Source organism: Euprymna scolopes, chromosome 26, assembly GCF_053919585.1.
Source record: "Euprymna scolopes isolate OS-2025 chromosome 26, ASM5391958v1, whole genome shotgun sequence".
NCBI classification, from domain to species: domain Eukaryota; kingdom Metazoa; phylum Mollusca; class Cephalopoda; order Sepiida; family Sepiolidae; genus Euprymna; species Euprymna scolopes.
In genome coordinates this window covers 31,926,877-31,940,543 of record NC_136507.1, presented here as the reverse complement: position 1 = coordinate 31,940,543, position 13,667 = coordinate 31,926,877, and the positions used below count along the sequence as shown (strand labels likewise).

At 34.3% G+C, this 13,667-nt stretch overlaps 1 protein-coding gene across 2 annotated transcripts in view; it reads right to left on the bottom strand.

The window, feature by feature from the left end:
* Positions 1-9,707: 9,707 nt before the first annotated feature.
* The window catches only part of LOC145247965 (O-methyltransferase MdmC-like), a 52,318-nt gene continuing 48,358 nt past the window's right edge, over positions 9,708-13,667 (bottom strand). For both annotated transcript variants that reach the window (XM_080109615.1, XM_080109614.1), the window contains exon 6: positions 9,708-9,880. In XM_080109615.1, coding sequence (XP_079965741.1) covers positions 9,812-9,880 — 69 coding nt within the window. In that variant the 3' untranslated portion in view covers positions 9,708-9,811. The remainder of the gene's footprint in view (positions 9,881-13,667) is intronic.

The following is a 13,667-nucleotide window of genomic DNA, read 5'->3' as shown; positions in this document are numbered from 1 at the left end:
TGATAATTCAAGAGCCGTGATTAGTTCACGGGTCTGTAAATCGTAAAGAAAACTTCCTCACTCAACTATATAAAATAATTTTCACTGAAAGTTTTTGAGTAGAATTAATTAATCACTCTGGAAGGTTCATTGAAACATGGAAGAAGTTTTAAAGTAATTATTTTCATAAATTTAATTTCAAGTGAGTATACGATAATAAAAAAGGGAATGCAAAAGTTAGTTACTGTTTCTGTGTCTGTGTGTTCGCCTACATTGTCTGATTAGCTGACTGTTATGGTCAAAGTGTTGTCGTGTTAGAGTTGAGTTGCAGACAGTAGTGATATGTGCCTTCCAACACTATCTCTGAATTTTTTGTTAACTGGGTTTTTTTGAAAATACAGAGCTCTTTTAAAGATTCTCATTGGCTCCCACAGACACTGAATTCCCGACAGCTTGGAAAATTCTCTGATTGGTCAGAAAATCAAAACATTGAATTTTTAAAGTAATTTAGTAAAAAGGCGCCTCTAGCCGCATGCGCAGAAAATGTTTCGGGGTACTTGAACTTCCGGCAGCGAAAGAGTGAACATCGTAGCTCACCATAGATATACCCAGAACAATTCCAAAAATAAAAGAACGGAACATGTAAATGTAATCCCCCCCCCCAAAAAAAAAGAAGTACGTTATACCCTCCCCACCAGATATTTCAGCAGAAAGGATACAAAGAGAAGAAACTATTCTTCGGGTAGTGAGTACTGGAAAGCGCCCCCCCCTTCCAAAAAAATTACAACTTTTGTTTCAATAAAAATAGCAGCGAATGCCCGTGCAAACGCAAAAAAAAAAAAAAAAAAAAAAAAAAGGTAAGTGGGCAAGCTTGAATCTGGAACACGAATGAAGGGGAAAGGTAACTTGAAACTGTTTTGCACACTGTCCTAAGAAAACTCACGATTTTATGAACCTAAAAAAATAACGTTGTATATATTAAACAAATTGTGAACAAACAAACAAACAGACAGGAATATGAATTTATATATTTTATAATTGCAATCTGCAAAACAATGTGCGATCGTCATTTCTGGTAAGAACAGAGTTAAACAGAGATTGAAGATAATTCGTTATTTTTCAACCATTAACTGATTCCTTTGAAACCGACGATAACGATGCTTTTCTGAACCTCAGTATGATTTTAATATATATATATATATATATATATATATATATATATATATATTGTTGATTGATTTAATTTTTAGCAATTCTGTGGGATTTAATTGCTACGCTCCCTGGGCGTTTTGAGGGAGTTACCTGCTGCCCTTTATATTTGTTGCCCCTATTTGGAACGTATGTTTTGTTATTAATTTTATTTATTAAACATTTGAATATTTTATTTAAATGTCTATTAAATAAAATTATTATAAAATAAAATTATTTTAAGCACGTAAAAAGATTTAATAGACTAGCGGGGGTACCCGGTGTTGCTCGGGTGTTTGGAGATAGGTGTGTGTGTGTGTGTGTGTGTGTGTGTGTGTGTGTGTGTGTGTGTGTGTTAAAAAGAGGTGTAAAAGAAAAAAACTTTCGGTCGGAAGGTCGGATTGAACCCCGAAGCCTTGACGTGAAGGTGGAAACGAAAGGGAAAAAAGCCAGTCACCTAACCATCTGTGCCACGATGAAGGGGAACTGATAAGGGCGTTATATGAAGGTTTATGAAGCGAAATGAACAGGTGCGAGGAAGTCTGACCTATTTTTGCGCTGCAAGCCAAAGCATTCACGGACATACACAAGAAGAAGCGAACACACATACACGCACATACACACATTTTCGTTTTTATATTTATAGATGCCCCCCCCCCTATTTTAGCTAATATATGACGGGAGTAAATTTTCTGTAAATTTCTTTATTTTGTAAACGAAATAAACCCGTCCAATCTGACGAGGAAATGAAACTTTATTTGCCCCCCCCCCCTGGCAATCAAAAGGACACAAACATGTATAATGTTATTTTTATGCGTGTAAAATTGAAAGAATTAATGGCCAACGTTGGGGGAAAAATGTAAGAAAGGGTGTTACGAAATCATTTGTGAAAAGTGAAAAAAAAGAATGGGTGTTACGAAATCATTTGTGAGAAGTGAAAAAAAAAGAAGTAAAATGAAGGTAGTCCTGCATAATGTGACCCGAATTCTCGTGAATTCCCGTCAAGCATTGATTGGGCGACACCGGCAATCATCAGTGTCAGACGCAAAGTACAAGAAAAAAAAACAAACAAACAAACAAACAAAACGAACTGGAATGGATACAAATGGGAAAAAACTCCCAGAAAACTTACCGTGTGCAATGCAATTATGTTTATTTTATTGTTATTTTTGAAACAAAACAAACAGTAAAAAAGTTCAAATGGAAAAAAAGAAAGAAATAAAACCAGAAAACTGACCGTGAATAACGAATAAATGTTTAATAGATTTTAGTCATAATTTTTTGTTATTGTTGGTTTGTTTTATGCAAAAAAAAGTAGTTTTTAACCGTATAATTGGTAGGTGTAAGTATAACGGTTTATTATATGTTGTTTGTTTTCTTTTTTGTATTGTTTTCTTTGTTGTCGCTTTTTACCAATTGGAATGTCATCTGGTTCCATATCGATAGCGTAATAGTAATTGGGCTTATGAAACTACCATAAATTCAAAGTATAGAAATAAATAATGAATGAGTAACTAATCCGAAAATAAGAAGTCAGCTATCCCCCCTGGTATCACGTATGAAATCACTGAAAACATAATAGTAAAGCGTATTATTCGCCCCAGTGTCCCATCTACTAACAAATTCAATGTAAACTTTAAAAATGTATGATTATAAAAACTTTTTTTAGTTGTTTTTTGTTGTTGCTTTTTTTTTTTACTTACAAACACAATTAAAAAAAACCTTGTGTAAAAACCGCATTTTTCAAAGTGTAAAACTTCTAATATTGTCCTTGTCGGAGGCAAATAAATGCTAATTTTTTTATATCTAAAACATACAACTTAAAAAGATTTCTAACTAAAATGTATTTTCAACATAAAATGTTTCTTCGCTTGTTTGCTTCTAGGAAAAATGTAAACAGTTTGTTTTTTTATTTTGTAAAGTTTAGTTGTTGCAAAATAAATAGCATTTAAAACTACTTAAAACAAACAAACAAAAAGGCAGGTAGATGGAAAAATAACTTTATTTTTATGGTAATATTTATTTATTGCATATTTGATTTTTACGCTTAGTCGCGTATTAACTTCACTGCTAAATCCCCGAATACTCTTCAAAAAAAAAAAAACCGGTCCTGCATATTATATATTTCCGTCTGCTACCGAATTAAATCGCAACGCTAAAAGCGGGTGTATTTAAAAAAAAAAAACACGGAGCTGCGAGAAGCGACAGTTCTTTAGCGGCCTTTTCGGCTGTCTAAAAGCGCACATGCGCAGAAGAGAATTTCATTAAGAAAATGTAACTGCGAATTTCACAGCTCCAAGCAAGTTTTATTTTTATTTTTATATGAATTTGGAGATACCGACATTAAACTTAATGATTTTATAATGTACACATAGAAAAAAATAAAATAATAATAATAAAAACAAACGTATTATTTTTAATTTTATCATTAATATTGTGTAGAAATAACTTGGAGGTGCTGCAGTCCCACAGCGCCATGCACGAGCCGCCACTGGTACCGAATTGAAAAGGGAAGGAAAAGTAAATTTCCGTTCCATTTATACCACAACCGTAAAGCCTTTCATTTTATATAAATGTTACCTAACATAGTTTATTAATGTTCATAATATTTAATTATAAATAATATTTAGGTTTGGCAATAAATTCCTAAACTCCTTTCACACTAAGTAATTTAGGTGACTGAAATAGGAATTGAAAGATTAACGACAAAACTTAATTTCTCCAAAGGGGGAAAAAGTGTTTGTACACGTTAAAAAAAAAAAAAAAAAAAAAAAAAAGGTCATGGCCGAAGCATGAAATAAATAAAAATATTAATTGAAGAACGATTGCAGTTAAAACCGAAAATAAATCAAAAAACAACCCACTTCACCGTTATAAAAAAGAAAGAAAAAAACAATCATTTAAGTTTAATTGTTGTTGACCTTTCAAAGTAAAAAAAAAAAAAAAAAAAAAAAACTATTTTATAAAAATCCGATGTTGCTTTCATTAAGAAATTGTTTTATTAAAATTATAATTTTTTTATGCAAATTTTTCACTAAATGTTTGTCCAATTATATTTTGATAAATTATTATACAGTAAATGTTTTGGCTTTGTTTCGGTTTTCAAATGGCGCTCGCCCAGTTTAAATGCTGCTGAATATGTCATGTGATTTTCTGGTTTTAATAACCGAAAATATTCCATGGAAAACTTGCCCGTTCTCATTAAGTACATCGAAAAATTTCCAATTAAACGGGTCTCGGAATAGACACCCCAAACCTCCCCATGTTAAGAACGGCTTTCTGAATAGACAACCCGTAACCGTGTCAGCCTACCCGGAAACCTATAGAAGTTGACATGTGGAATGTGAACGATGATTTTGCTGTAATGTAATAATGTACGGGCATATCATTCTATGCAGAAATTCCTAAGCTCCTTTCACACTAAGTAATTTAGGTGACTGAAATAGGAATTTGAAGAGTAAGGACAAAACTTAATTTCCCCGAGGGAAGAAAGTGACGGCGAGCTTACCAATTCAGTTCAGTTTTGAAGTTAAGTAAATCCATTGTAAAAATCCAATTAGAGATAAATAATAGTTGACTTGGTATAAATCAAAGATAATTAGTAAAGTCGTAAGATATTGAAGTAAATATTACGAAAAAGAAAACACCTTCTTGGTGTTATAAATAGCATCGGTATTGAAATTCATTTTGCTTTGAATTATATCGTAACGATGGCTACAATCATAATGTAATCGGAAAAATGGGAACCTGAAAGAAACGAAACGAAACGAAAGCATACGAAAAGCAGTAAACAGGAACTGAGGTTTTTTGAGAGATGCATATCGAAATGCATTGTTTACATGTTTAAAAGTGGTAGTTTTCGATCCGAGTCGGTGAATATTTTAAAGCAGTCATAAATTAATTTTGTACTAATCGAGATTGATTTCTTCGTAATCGCTTTACGTGAAAATTTGACCGATTAAATTTTGTAATGCGATAACTGTAAAATTAATATCTAACTCTGTAATCGGAAAAACGGAAACAGAAAAACAAAGGATCGAACGAAACGAAACTAAAGGAAAATGAAATGATATATTATATGGTAAAAGAAGAAGAAAAAAAAAGAAATCCACAAAAGGAGAGAATTTTTTTTTTCGATGTGCGTTCGTAATAGTTCCTCGTGGACGATGTAGCAGCGGTGTAAATGGGGAGCAGGGAAAGGAGGAATTAAATAGAGAGAAAAGATTTTACAACTTACATTGATTTCTACGGGTTTTGGCAGTGAACTATCACCAGAAAAAATATAGGAATGTACGATTATGGAGCAAGTGTAGAGGTAATAGGCCTATAGCACACCTCAGATAATGTGCTGCAGTTTGTGCATATTACATGTGCATGAAATGTCCTGAGTTTTAATCCTAATAAGGTAAAACTCAGAAGGGGGAAATGACTTCATTTTATTTATATAGATTGAAGATAGATAGAAGAATAGAATAGATAGATAGAAAAGAAAGAATAAGAAGATAGAAGAAGATAGATAGATAGATAGATAGATAGATAGATAGAAAAGATAGATAGAAAAAGATAGATAGATAGAAGATAGAAGAAGAAGAAGAAGAAGAAGAAGAAAAGATAGAAGATATAGATAGAAGAAGATAGATAGAAAGAAAGAAAGAAGATAGATAGAAAGATAGAGAAGAGATAACTAATCCGAAAATAAGAAGTCAGATCTCCCCCCCCCCCCTAGTATCACGTATAAAATCACTGAAAACATAATAGAAGGACAAGTACAGTAAATGAAATATATAAAACGAGTAATCGTTTGAACATTTGAAGAACGCTAGCGGCTGACTATTATAGTTTGTTGTAAAACCTTAAATCCAAGGTTAGTTCGTTTCGTTTAAGTAACTTTTGAATCGCAGCCCCCCCCCAAAAAAAAGGGGGGGGTAATAAAAAAGGAAAAAAAGGGGGAAAAAGAAGCAGAAATAAAAGAAATGGTATAAGTAACCCATGTAATAGATGTAATCGAAAGTTGCGTTTCACCCGACGGTAAAATGCCATTCCATTTTATTTAAGCAACTAAGAACTCAAACCGGTGTTTCCTCCCAAATTCCCCTGTGGACGTATTCGCAACGGTGTTTAGTGGTCGCGGGGGGGTGGGGGTGAATGTAATAGAGAAAAGATTTTACCACTTCCATTGATTCTTACAGGTTTTGGCAGTGAACTCTCACCAGGAAAAATATAGGAATGTACGGTTATCGAGGAAGTATAAGGGTAATAGGCCTAAAGCACACCTCAGTTAATGTGTTGCAGTTTGTACACATTACATTTGCACGAAATGCCTTGAGTTTTAATCCTATTAAGGTCAAACTCAGAGGGGAAAAATGACTTCATTTTATTTATATAGAAGATAGATAGATAGATAGATAGATAGATAGATAGATAAATAGAAGATAGATGGAGATGATTGAATAAAATATTCAAATGTATAATGAATATAAAATTATATATATATATATATATATATATATATATATATATATATATATATATATATATATATATATATATATATGCATACACACAAACGCAAGAAAAATATCAATAATATAAAAATATACACTGCGACATATATAATTTAATTATCAATTCAACAAGGGAGATACATTAATGGAAGTAGGTATAAAGGTATAAAAATTTACTTGCAATAACCCTTATCCCTGAGTGGCTTCCGGGCCTTGATAAGTGGTGACCACTGTGTAAAAAAAAGCTTTTCTACCCCCCCCCCGCTCACTAACGGGGAATATATTATTGCACGTGGTTTCTAAACGAATGTGTGACTTTATGTGGACAACCTTTATGCCGATTCGATAAATTAATGTATGGGTTTGATTTTGCATAAAAAACATAAACTAAAAAAAAAAAACAGTTATTTTATGACGAATAATCAAACGAAGGAGGTAACCCCCCCCCCCTTTTTTTTTACTTTTTTTATCAGTTTCTTCAAGTCCAGTAACGTGGTCGTTGCATTTCAACTCGGACCCGACTTTGTATATGAAAATCTCGCAGAGAAACAAAGGAAAGAAATTCAACACTAGTTTTTTTTTTTATTTAGTTGAAAGAAAAGGCATTTATTATCGGTCGTTTCCGCACCAAGCCGCCTGACACGTATTTTCCAATTCCCAATATGTTTAATTAGCTGCTTATTCTGCAGATATAATCAACTGTTGTTTGTGTAATTCGTTTCAATTGTATATGGATGTCAGAAACTCTTGCTAACAGCTTGATTTGCATCTTGTTTAAAAGTCTTGTTTATTGTCGTGTCGTCACGTGGTTAAAAAAAGACTTCACCATGTCGACAAGCGCTTGAAAATCTCTGTCGCCGCTGTTGTTTATTCTCTCTCTCTCCCTCTCTCTTTTCCTCCGATCCCAATGCCATATATACTCATCTATTTATGTGACGTCACGCTTGCCTTACTGCGTGGTCATTTACATACGTGCCAGTGGTTCTGTTACAATCCTACCGGATGCTAGACATTCGTCCACTTTCTCATATATTCCAATCAAGAAATGTTTTAGAAATTTTAACCACCCTTTTAAGTGCAATTGTTTGAATCTTTCTTGCGCTTGGCTCACCGAGTATATTTACCAGCTTATTTTTGGAATATTTTTTCATGAGTCAAGTTGCTCCTATAATTACTGAAATGGTAGAGATCTTCCTAAGATTCCAATTTCTTTGGAAAAGTCTGACGATGTTCACTCTACACTGGTCTGAACGCTTCTTTCTTAGAACTGCCCGCCTATGGAACACTGATCTGCTGGCTTGCTTCTTGATCGTCTACAATATCCTTGCCTTCAAGTCCAATGTAAATAAGTTCGAAAAAGTCTGACGATGTTCACTCTACACAGGTCTGACCGCTTCTGCCCCATCCCAGCAACCTGCTTTTGTGGTGCCCGAGCGCACCTCAAAATCACGTGTGAGACGCGATTTTTCGAGAACTTTCGAGCCTTAATTTTTTGGATTCATCCAGCCTTGACAGACGTGTTTCAAATATTATCTCTAGTGCTTTTATTTTAATGATTTGGAATTCATTCCATTTGCGCTTTTTTCCAAGGAACTCTGCCTTTTGGATGATTTTGGACCATTTGGAATTTACCCATTGGATTGAAATTTTAAATTCGACCGTTTTGGATTTTTACCCTTCACCGGACTATCCATTCATGTGAAATCTTTTTATTATTTTTCTTTTGCCTCCTGTTCCCCTTACCTCACCCTTTTTTTAACCAAGTAAGATCTTTGACTTACTTGTAGTTTCATTAAATACTTTTATATGCAAAATCCGATCCTGCATTTTGCTAATTCCTGCCCTCTGATGAGAAGGAGAGTATTTCTTCGAAACTCCGCGGATTAAGGACTATCCACTTATCTTGTGCTTCCTTTTTTAAAATTAAATATGTTTTTAACTCTTTTTCAAGATGTCTTTTAACATGTTTTATTAATCATTTGTTCATATATATATATATATATATATATATATATATATATATATATATATATATATATATATATATATTATTACATTTTCACCCCAAACAAGGCACATTGCCACTTTGGTGTAAGGGGGGGGGGGCTACTATCAGGGGCAACAACTACTGGGGCACTATGTAGGGATTTGGGCAGCAAGATGTTGGTTCACGTTGCACTTGAACTTCCACATGTCAGTACAGTTAGGGAAGCAGGAACCTGGAATGGAATTCCAGAGTCTAGCGGTTCTGGGGAAGAAACTACTAGAGTAGAAAGATCTTTTACATCTAGGGATCTCTACTGTGTGGGGGTGGGATTTAGCTGCCTGTCGGGTTTGTCGAGGGTGTCTACGTCGTAGGGGCACAAGTGTCTGCAGTTCGTCAGAGCATTCACCATTAAAATACTTGTAGAACAAGCAGAGGGATGCAACGTTTCGTCGATAGGACAGAGGCTGAAGCTTAGATGACAGTTCAGGACCTACCAGGTTGGCGACTCTCTTTTGAACTCTGTCAAGGAGTGAGAGACAAGCAGCAGATGCACTAACCCAAATCTGACAACATTACTCCATACATGGGCGAATGGTGGCCTTATAGAGGTACAGGATACTTTCAGGTGTCAAACTCTAAGATTTGATGAGAAAGAAAAACAAAGAAGTTTCCTCTTCGCTGCAACCGCTCTCTCTCTCTCTCTCACAGCCGTGATGTTGCTAATCTCATTTTTTTCTATAAACGGCACGTGTTCTTCAGTATTGACTGATCTCTTACCTGCTTCCTTTGTTCCAGCTCGTTTGATTCGCTGGTGTAGTGGCCTCCATCAATGGAGTTATATCTAATGGTATTACAAAAAATATTTTATATATAGATGTCGAATTCTGGATTCTAAAAAGAATTAGGGAAATCTGAATATTAAGAAAGTGAAGAAAGAAAAAAGAAAGGGGAAAAAAGATTGAAAAAAAAAACAAAAATGCAGAAAAAATGTGAAAAAAGATTCTTTAAAAAAATAAATAAAAATAACCAAAATGCAAACAGAGACAAAATTCAACATAAAAAAAACTTTAATGTTTTACAAAAAATATATTCCTTATATATTTATATTCATACTTGTTGTATATAACAATATTTATTTTTTGTAAAATGAAATCTAATTATTGTATTCGACGTCTTCTTTTCTTCGTACTAATGCGATGCCATCACGAACCGGAAGCAGGACCTGAAAAAGTCAACACATAAAACATTTTAATATTCTTTGAATAAACAAATAAATAAATAAATAAACAAATAAACAAATAAATAAATAAATGAACCAAGCAGGGAATAAGAACCCTGGATGGCTTCATTTAGAAAAGGGCAGATTTCGAGTGACACCTGTTTAACCTTCACCCTGGCACGTTCGAGTGGATTTTCACGGCCAAGAGTGTTTATTTTTTATATATATTTACAGAACTTTAATTAATCTTTGAATTGATATTTTTTTTTTTTTTTAAATATTATATACAATACAATTGAAAATAAAAATAAATACATAAAAATAAAAGTAAATAAAATAAATAAATGATGATGATGATGATGATGATGATGATGATGATGATGATGATGATGATGATGAATTATATTATTCATGCAGGATCAAAAACGATTAGGATCAAATAAAGAATAGATACCCTGTAGCAGAAGACGAGGATTGGCGCACATTTCAAGTGACCCCGGTGGTTCGACCTTGACATTGGTGTTGGTTGTTTCTTAACACGTCAAATAGCAGACAAGGTCGAATGTTCGCGAGCAATGTTTTTGAAAAATGTTTACAGGATTTTTTAATTAAACTACTACTACTACTACTACTACTAATAATAATAATAATAATAATAATAATAATAATAAGAAGAAGAAGAAGAAGAAGAAGAAGAAGAAGAAGAAGAAGAAGAAGAAGAAGAAGAAGCTATATTAATTAAAAAACATTAAAAACCGATGTTATAACTGAGAATTTCGGACGCTGATCTCTCTATAAACAAAAATACATATTTTTAAAAACTTTTAAATAAAATTATTTAAAAAAACTTTTTAATGGCAGAAACAAATATAAAACAACTGATTTGTTCGGAGTTTTTGCAAATGATTTTTGTTTGTTTTTTTTTGTTTTTGTTTTTTTGTTTTTTTGCGACTAAGATTGATTTTTATGTAGATTGTTTTGTTTTGTTTTGTTTTGTTTTCTTTTTTGTGTGTGTGTGTGCGTGTGTGTGTGCGTTTTTAATACAATGCAATATTTATTTAAAATCCGATGCATGTCGGTGTTCAGTGAAGTGGAAATCCTTCTAGACTGAGGCAATTGTTATGCCTAATAAAATCACAAGGATAAGCAACAAGTATAAACAATCGAGATTTAAAAATATATTATTTTATTCACATTTCTTTTTATAACTTTTATTTTTATAATTTTCTTTTTATAACTTTTATTTTTATAATTTTATTTTTATAATTTTATTTTTATAATTTTCTTTTTATAATTTTCTTTTTATAATTTTATGTTTTATTTTTTATTTTTTTATAAAGATGAACTATAGTATCACAGGACACAAAGTTTTTAAAACGTTTTCGTATTAAAAAAAAAAAAAAAAACAGACGCCACACTAAACGATTTGAAAATCACCCCTTCTCAGGTACATGCTATTATAAAAAACCTAGACACCTCAAAAGCATGTGGACCAGATCTCATCCCGGCTGTGCTATTAAAAAAATGCTCTGCCGAGGTTGCTCCAGTTCTCTCCAAACTTTACAATAAATGCCTTAACGAATCTTGCTTTCCCGACTGCTGGAAAACCGCCTCTGTGGTACCAGTCTTCAAGAATTCTGGTGAAAGAACTGACCCACTAAATTATCGCCCCATTAGCCTCCTTCCGCTTTTCGCCAAAATATTTGAGTCCTTAGTTAATCAAGCCCTAGTCCAGCACCTAACAGCTGCTAAACTCCTGACTGACAAACAATATGGATTCAGGCAAGCCCGTTCAACAGCAGATATCTTAACTGTAGTTTCTGAACGTATATACCGTTCATTGGACAAAACAGGGCAGGGTAGAGCGGTGGCCCTTGATATATCTAAGGCTTTTGACACGATGGTCTTCTAAGGAAAATTAGATCATATGGAATCACTGGAAGAATTCATAATGTAATTAAATCCTTCTTAAGTAATAGAAAAATCAAAGTTGTCCTCGACGGTCGTACATCTAAACAATATGACATAAATGCGGAAGTACCTCAGGGGTCTATCCTTGGACCTCTATTATTCCTGATATTCATAAATAACCTCCCTGATAAAATTGTTTCGGAGATAGGTATATTTATATATACACCACTCTCTATAACAGATATGAGGGGAAAACAAATTAACACATATCCAAGGAAATGGCAGAAACACTAGAGGATGACCTCCAATCTGTAGTGGAATGGGGACAAAAATGGATGGTCACATTCAATGCTGCTAAGACTAAGCTTGTTTCCTTAAATAACTACAAGAAACCTTCTCTACCACCAATAGCAATGGCCAAGAACACATTGCCTGAAAGTACTTCTTTTAAACTCCTCGTCCTAACGTTTACAGGGAATATGAACTGGAATAGATACATTGAGAGCATTGCCAAGGCTGCTGCAAAGAAGGTTGGCTCCCTCTACCGTGCTAGAAAACTACTTACGCCTGACAGTATCCTATACCTCTATAAGGCCACCATTCGCCCATGTATGGAGTACTGTTGTCACATCTGGGCTGGTGCATCTGCTGCTTGTCTCTCGCTCCTGGACAGGGTTCAAAAGAGAGTCGCCAACCTGATAGGTCCTGAACTGTCATCTAGGCTTCAGCCTCTGTCCCATCGACGAGATGTTGATCCCTCTGCCTGTTCTACAAATACTTTAATGGTGAATGCTCTGACGAACTGCAAACACTTGTACCTCCCCGGCGTAACTACCCCCGACAAACCCGACAAGCTACTAAGTCTCATCCCTTTACAGTAGAGATCCCTAGGTGCAAGAAAGCCTTTTACTCCAATAGTTTCTTCCCCAGAACTGCGGGTCTTTGGAACTCCCTTCCGGGATTCTGCTTTCCCAACTGCACTGATATGCAGAAGTTCAAGTGTAATGTTAACAAACATCTTTCTACTCATCTCCCTTCATAATGACTCCGCTAATTAAGTCCCTAATAGTAGCCCCCTGCTTCAAAGTGGCACTGTGCCTTGTTTGGGGTGAAAATTGAATTAAAAAAAAATAAATAAATAAAAAAACGTCAATCCGACCTAGAGTACTGTCCGTGCAAGGAAAGTGATTTTATTTTATTTTATTTTTTTTAAGATGCGGGGCCGGGGGATTTTTATTTCTTGCTATTTTTAAGGGGTGGGGGTTCAAATCTGCCTTTTTTTGCATATTTTTATAAAACTTTAATTTTCGAGTAGATTTTCTAATCTATTATTTCTAAAAACAACAAAAAAAAAAGCTCAACTAAGTTTGCCCCCCCCCCTCTAAAATATTCACAACAATTGTTGTGTAGCAGGGCTCATATTAGGGACGCATTAACGGGGACACATAATACAATCATAACGGTGGTGATGATAAAGGAAACATTTATACAGACTGCATGATTCTATGGGACTTCATATTAATACAGACTGGGAGATATATGATACAACAGTTCTTATACACATATCCGCGATGCCTCCGTTCAGTCTTGAAAGACAAAGGATAACCCCTGTAGGGGCATTACGCGTGTAATTGTGAAGCCCGGGTTGCGCAATCTCAACCACACCTCTCCTGAATCGACACTGCTTGAGTCCAGTGGCAAGGAGAAGACCAAGACGACTGGAACCAATGCCGAGATAAGCGGAGAGCACATACAGCACCTGGAAGTCCCAAATGGTCACCCATTTAGTACTGACCAGGTTCAACATTGCTTAACTTCGGTGATGTATAGACATATAGAGAGGAGGAGAAGATACTTCACTTATGATGGAGGGGAAGAG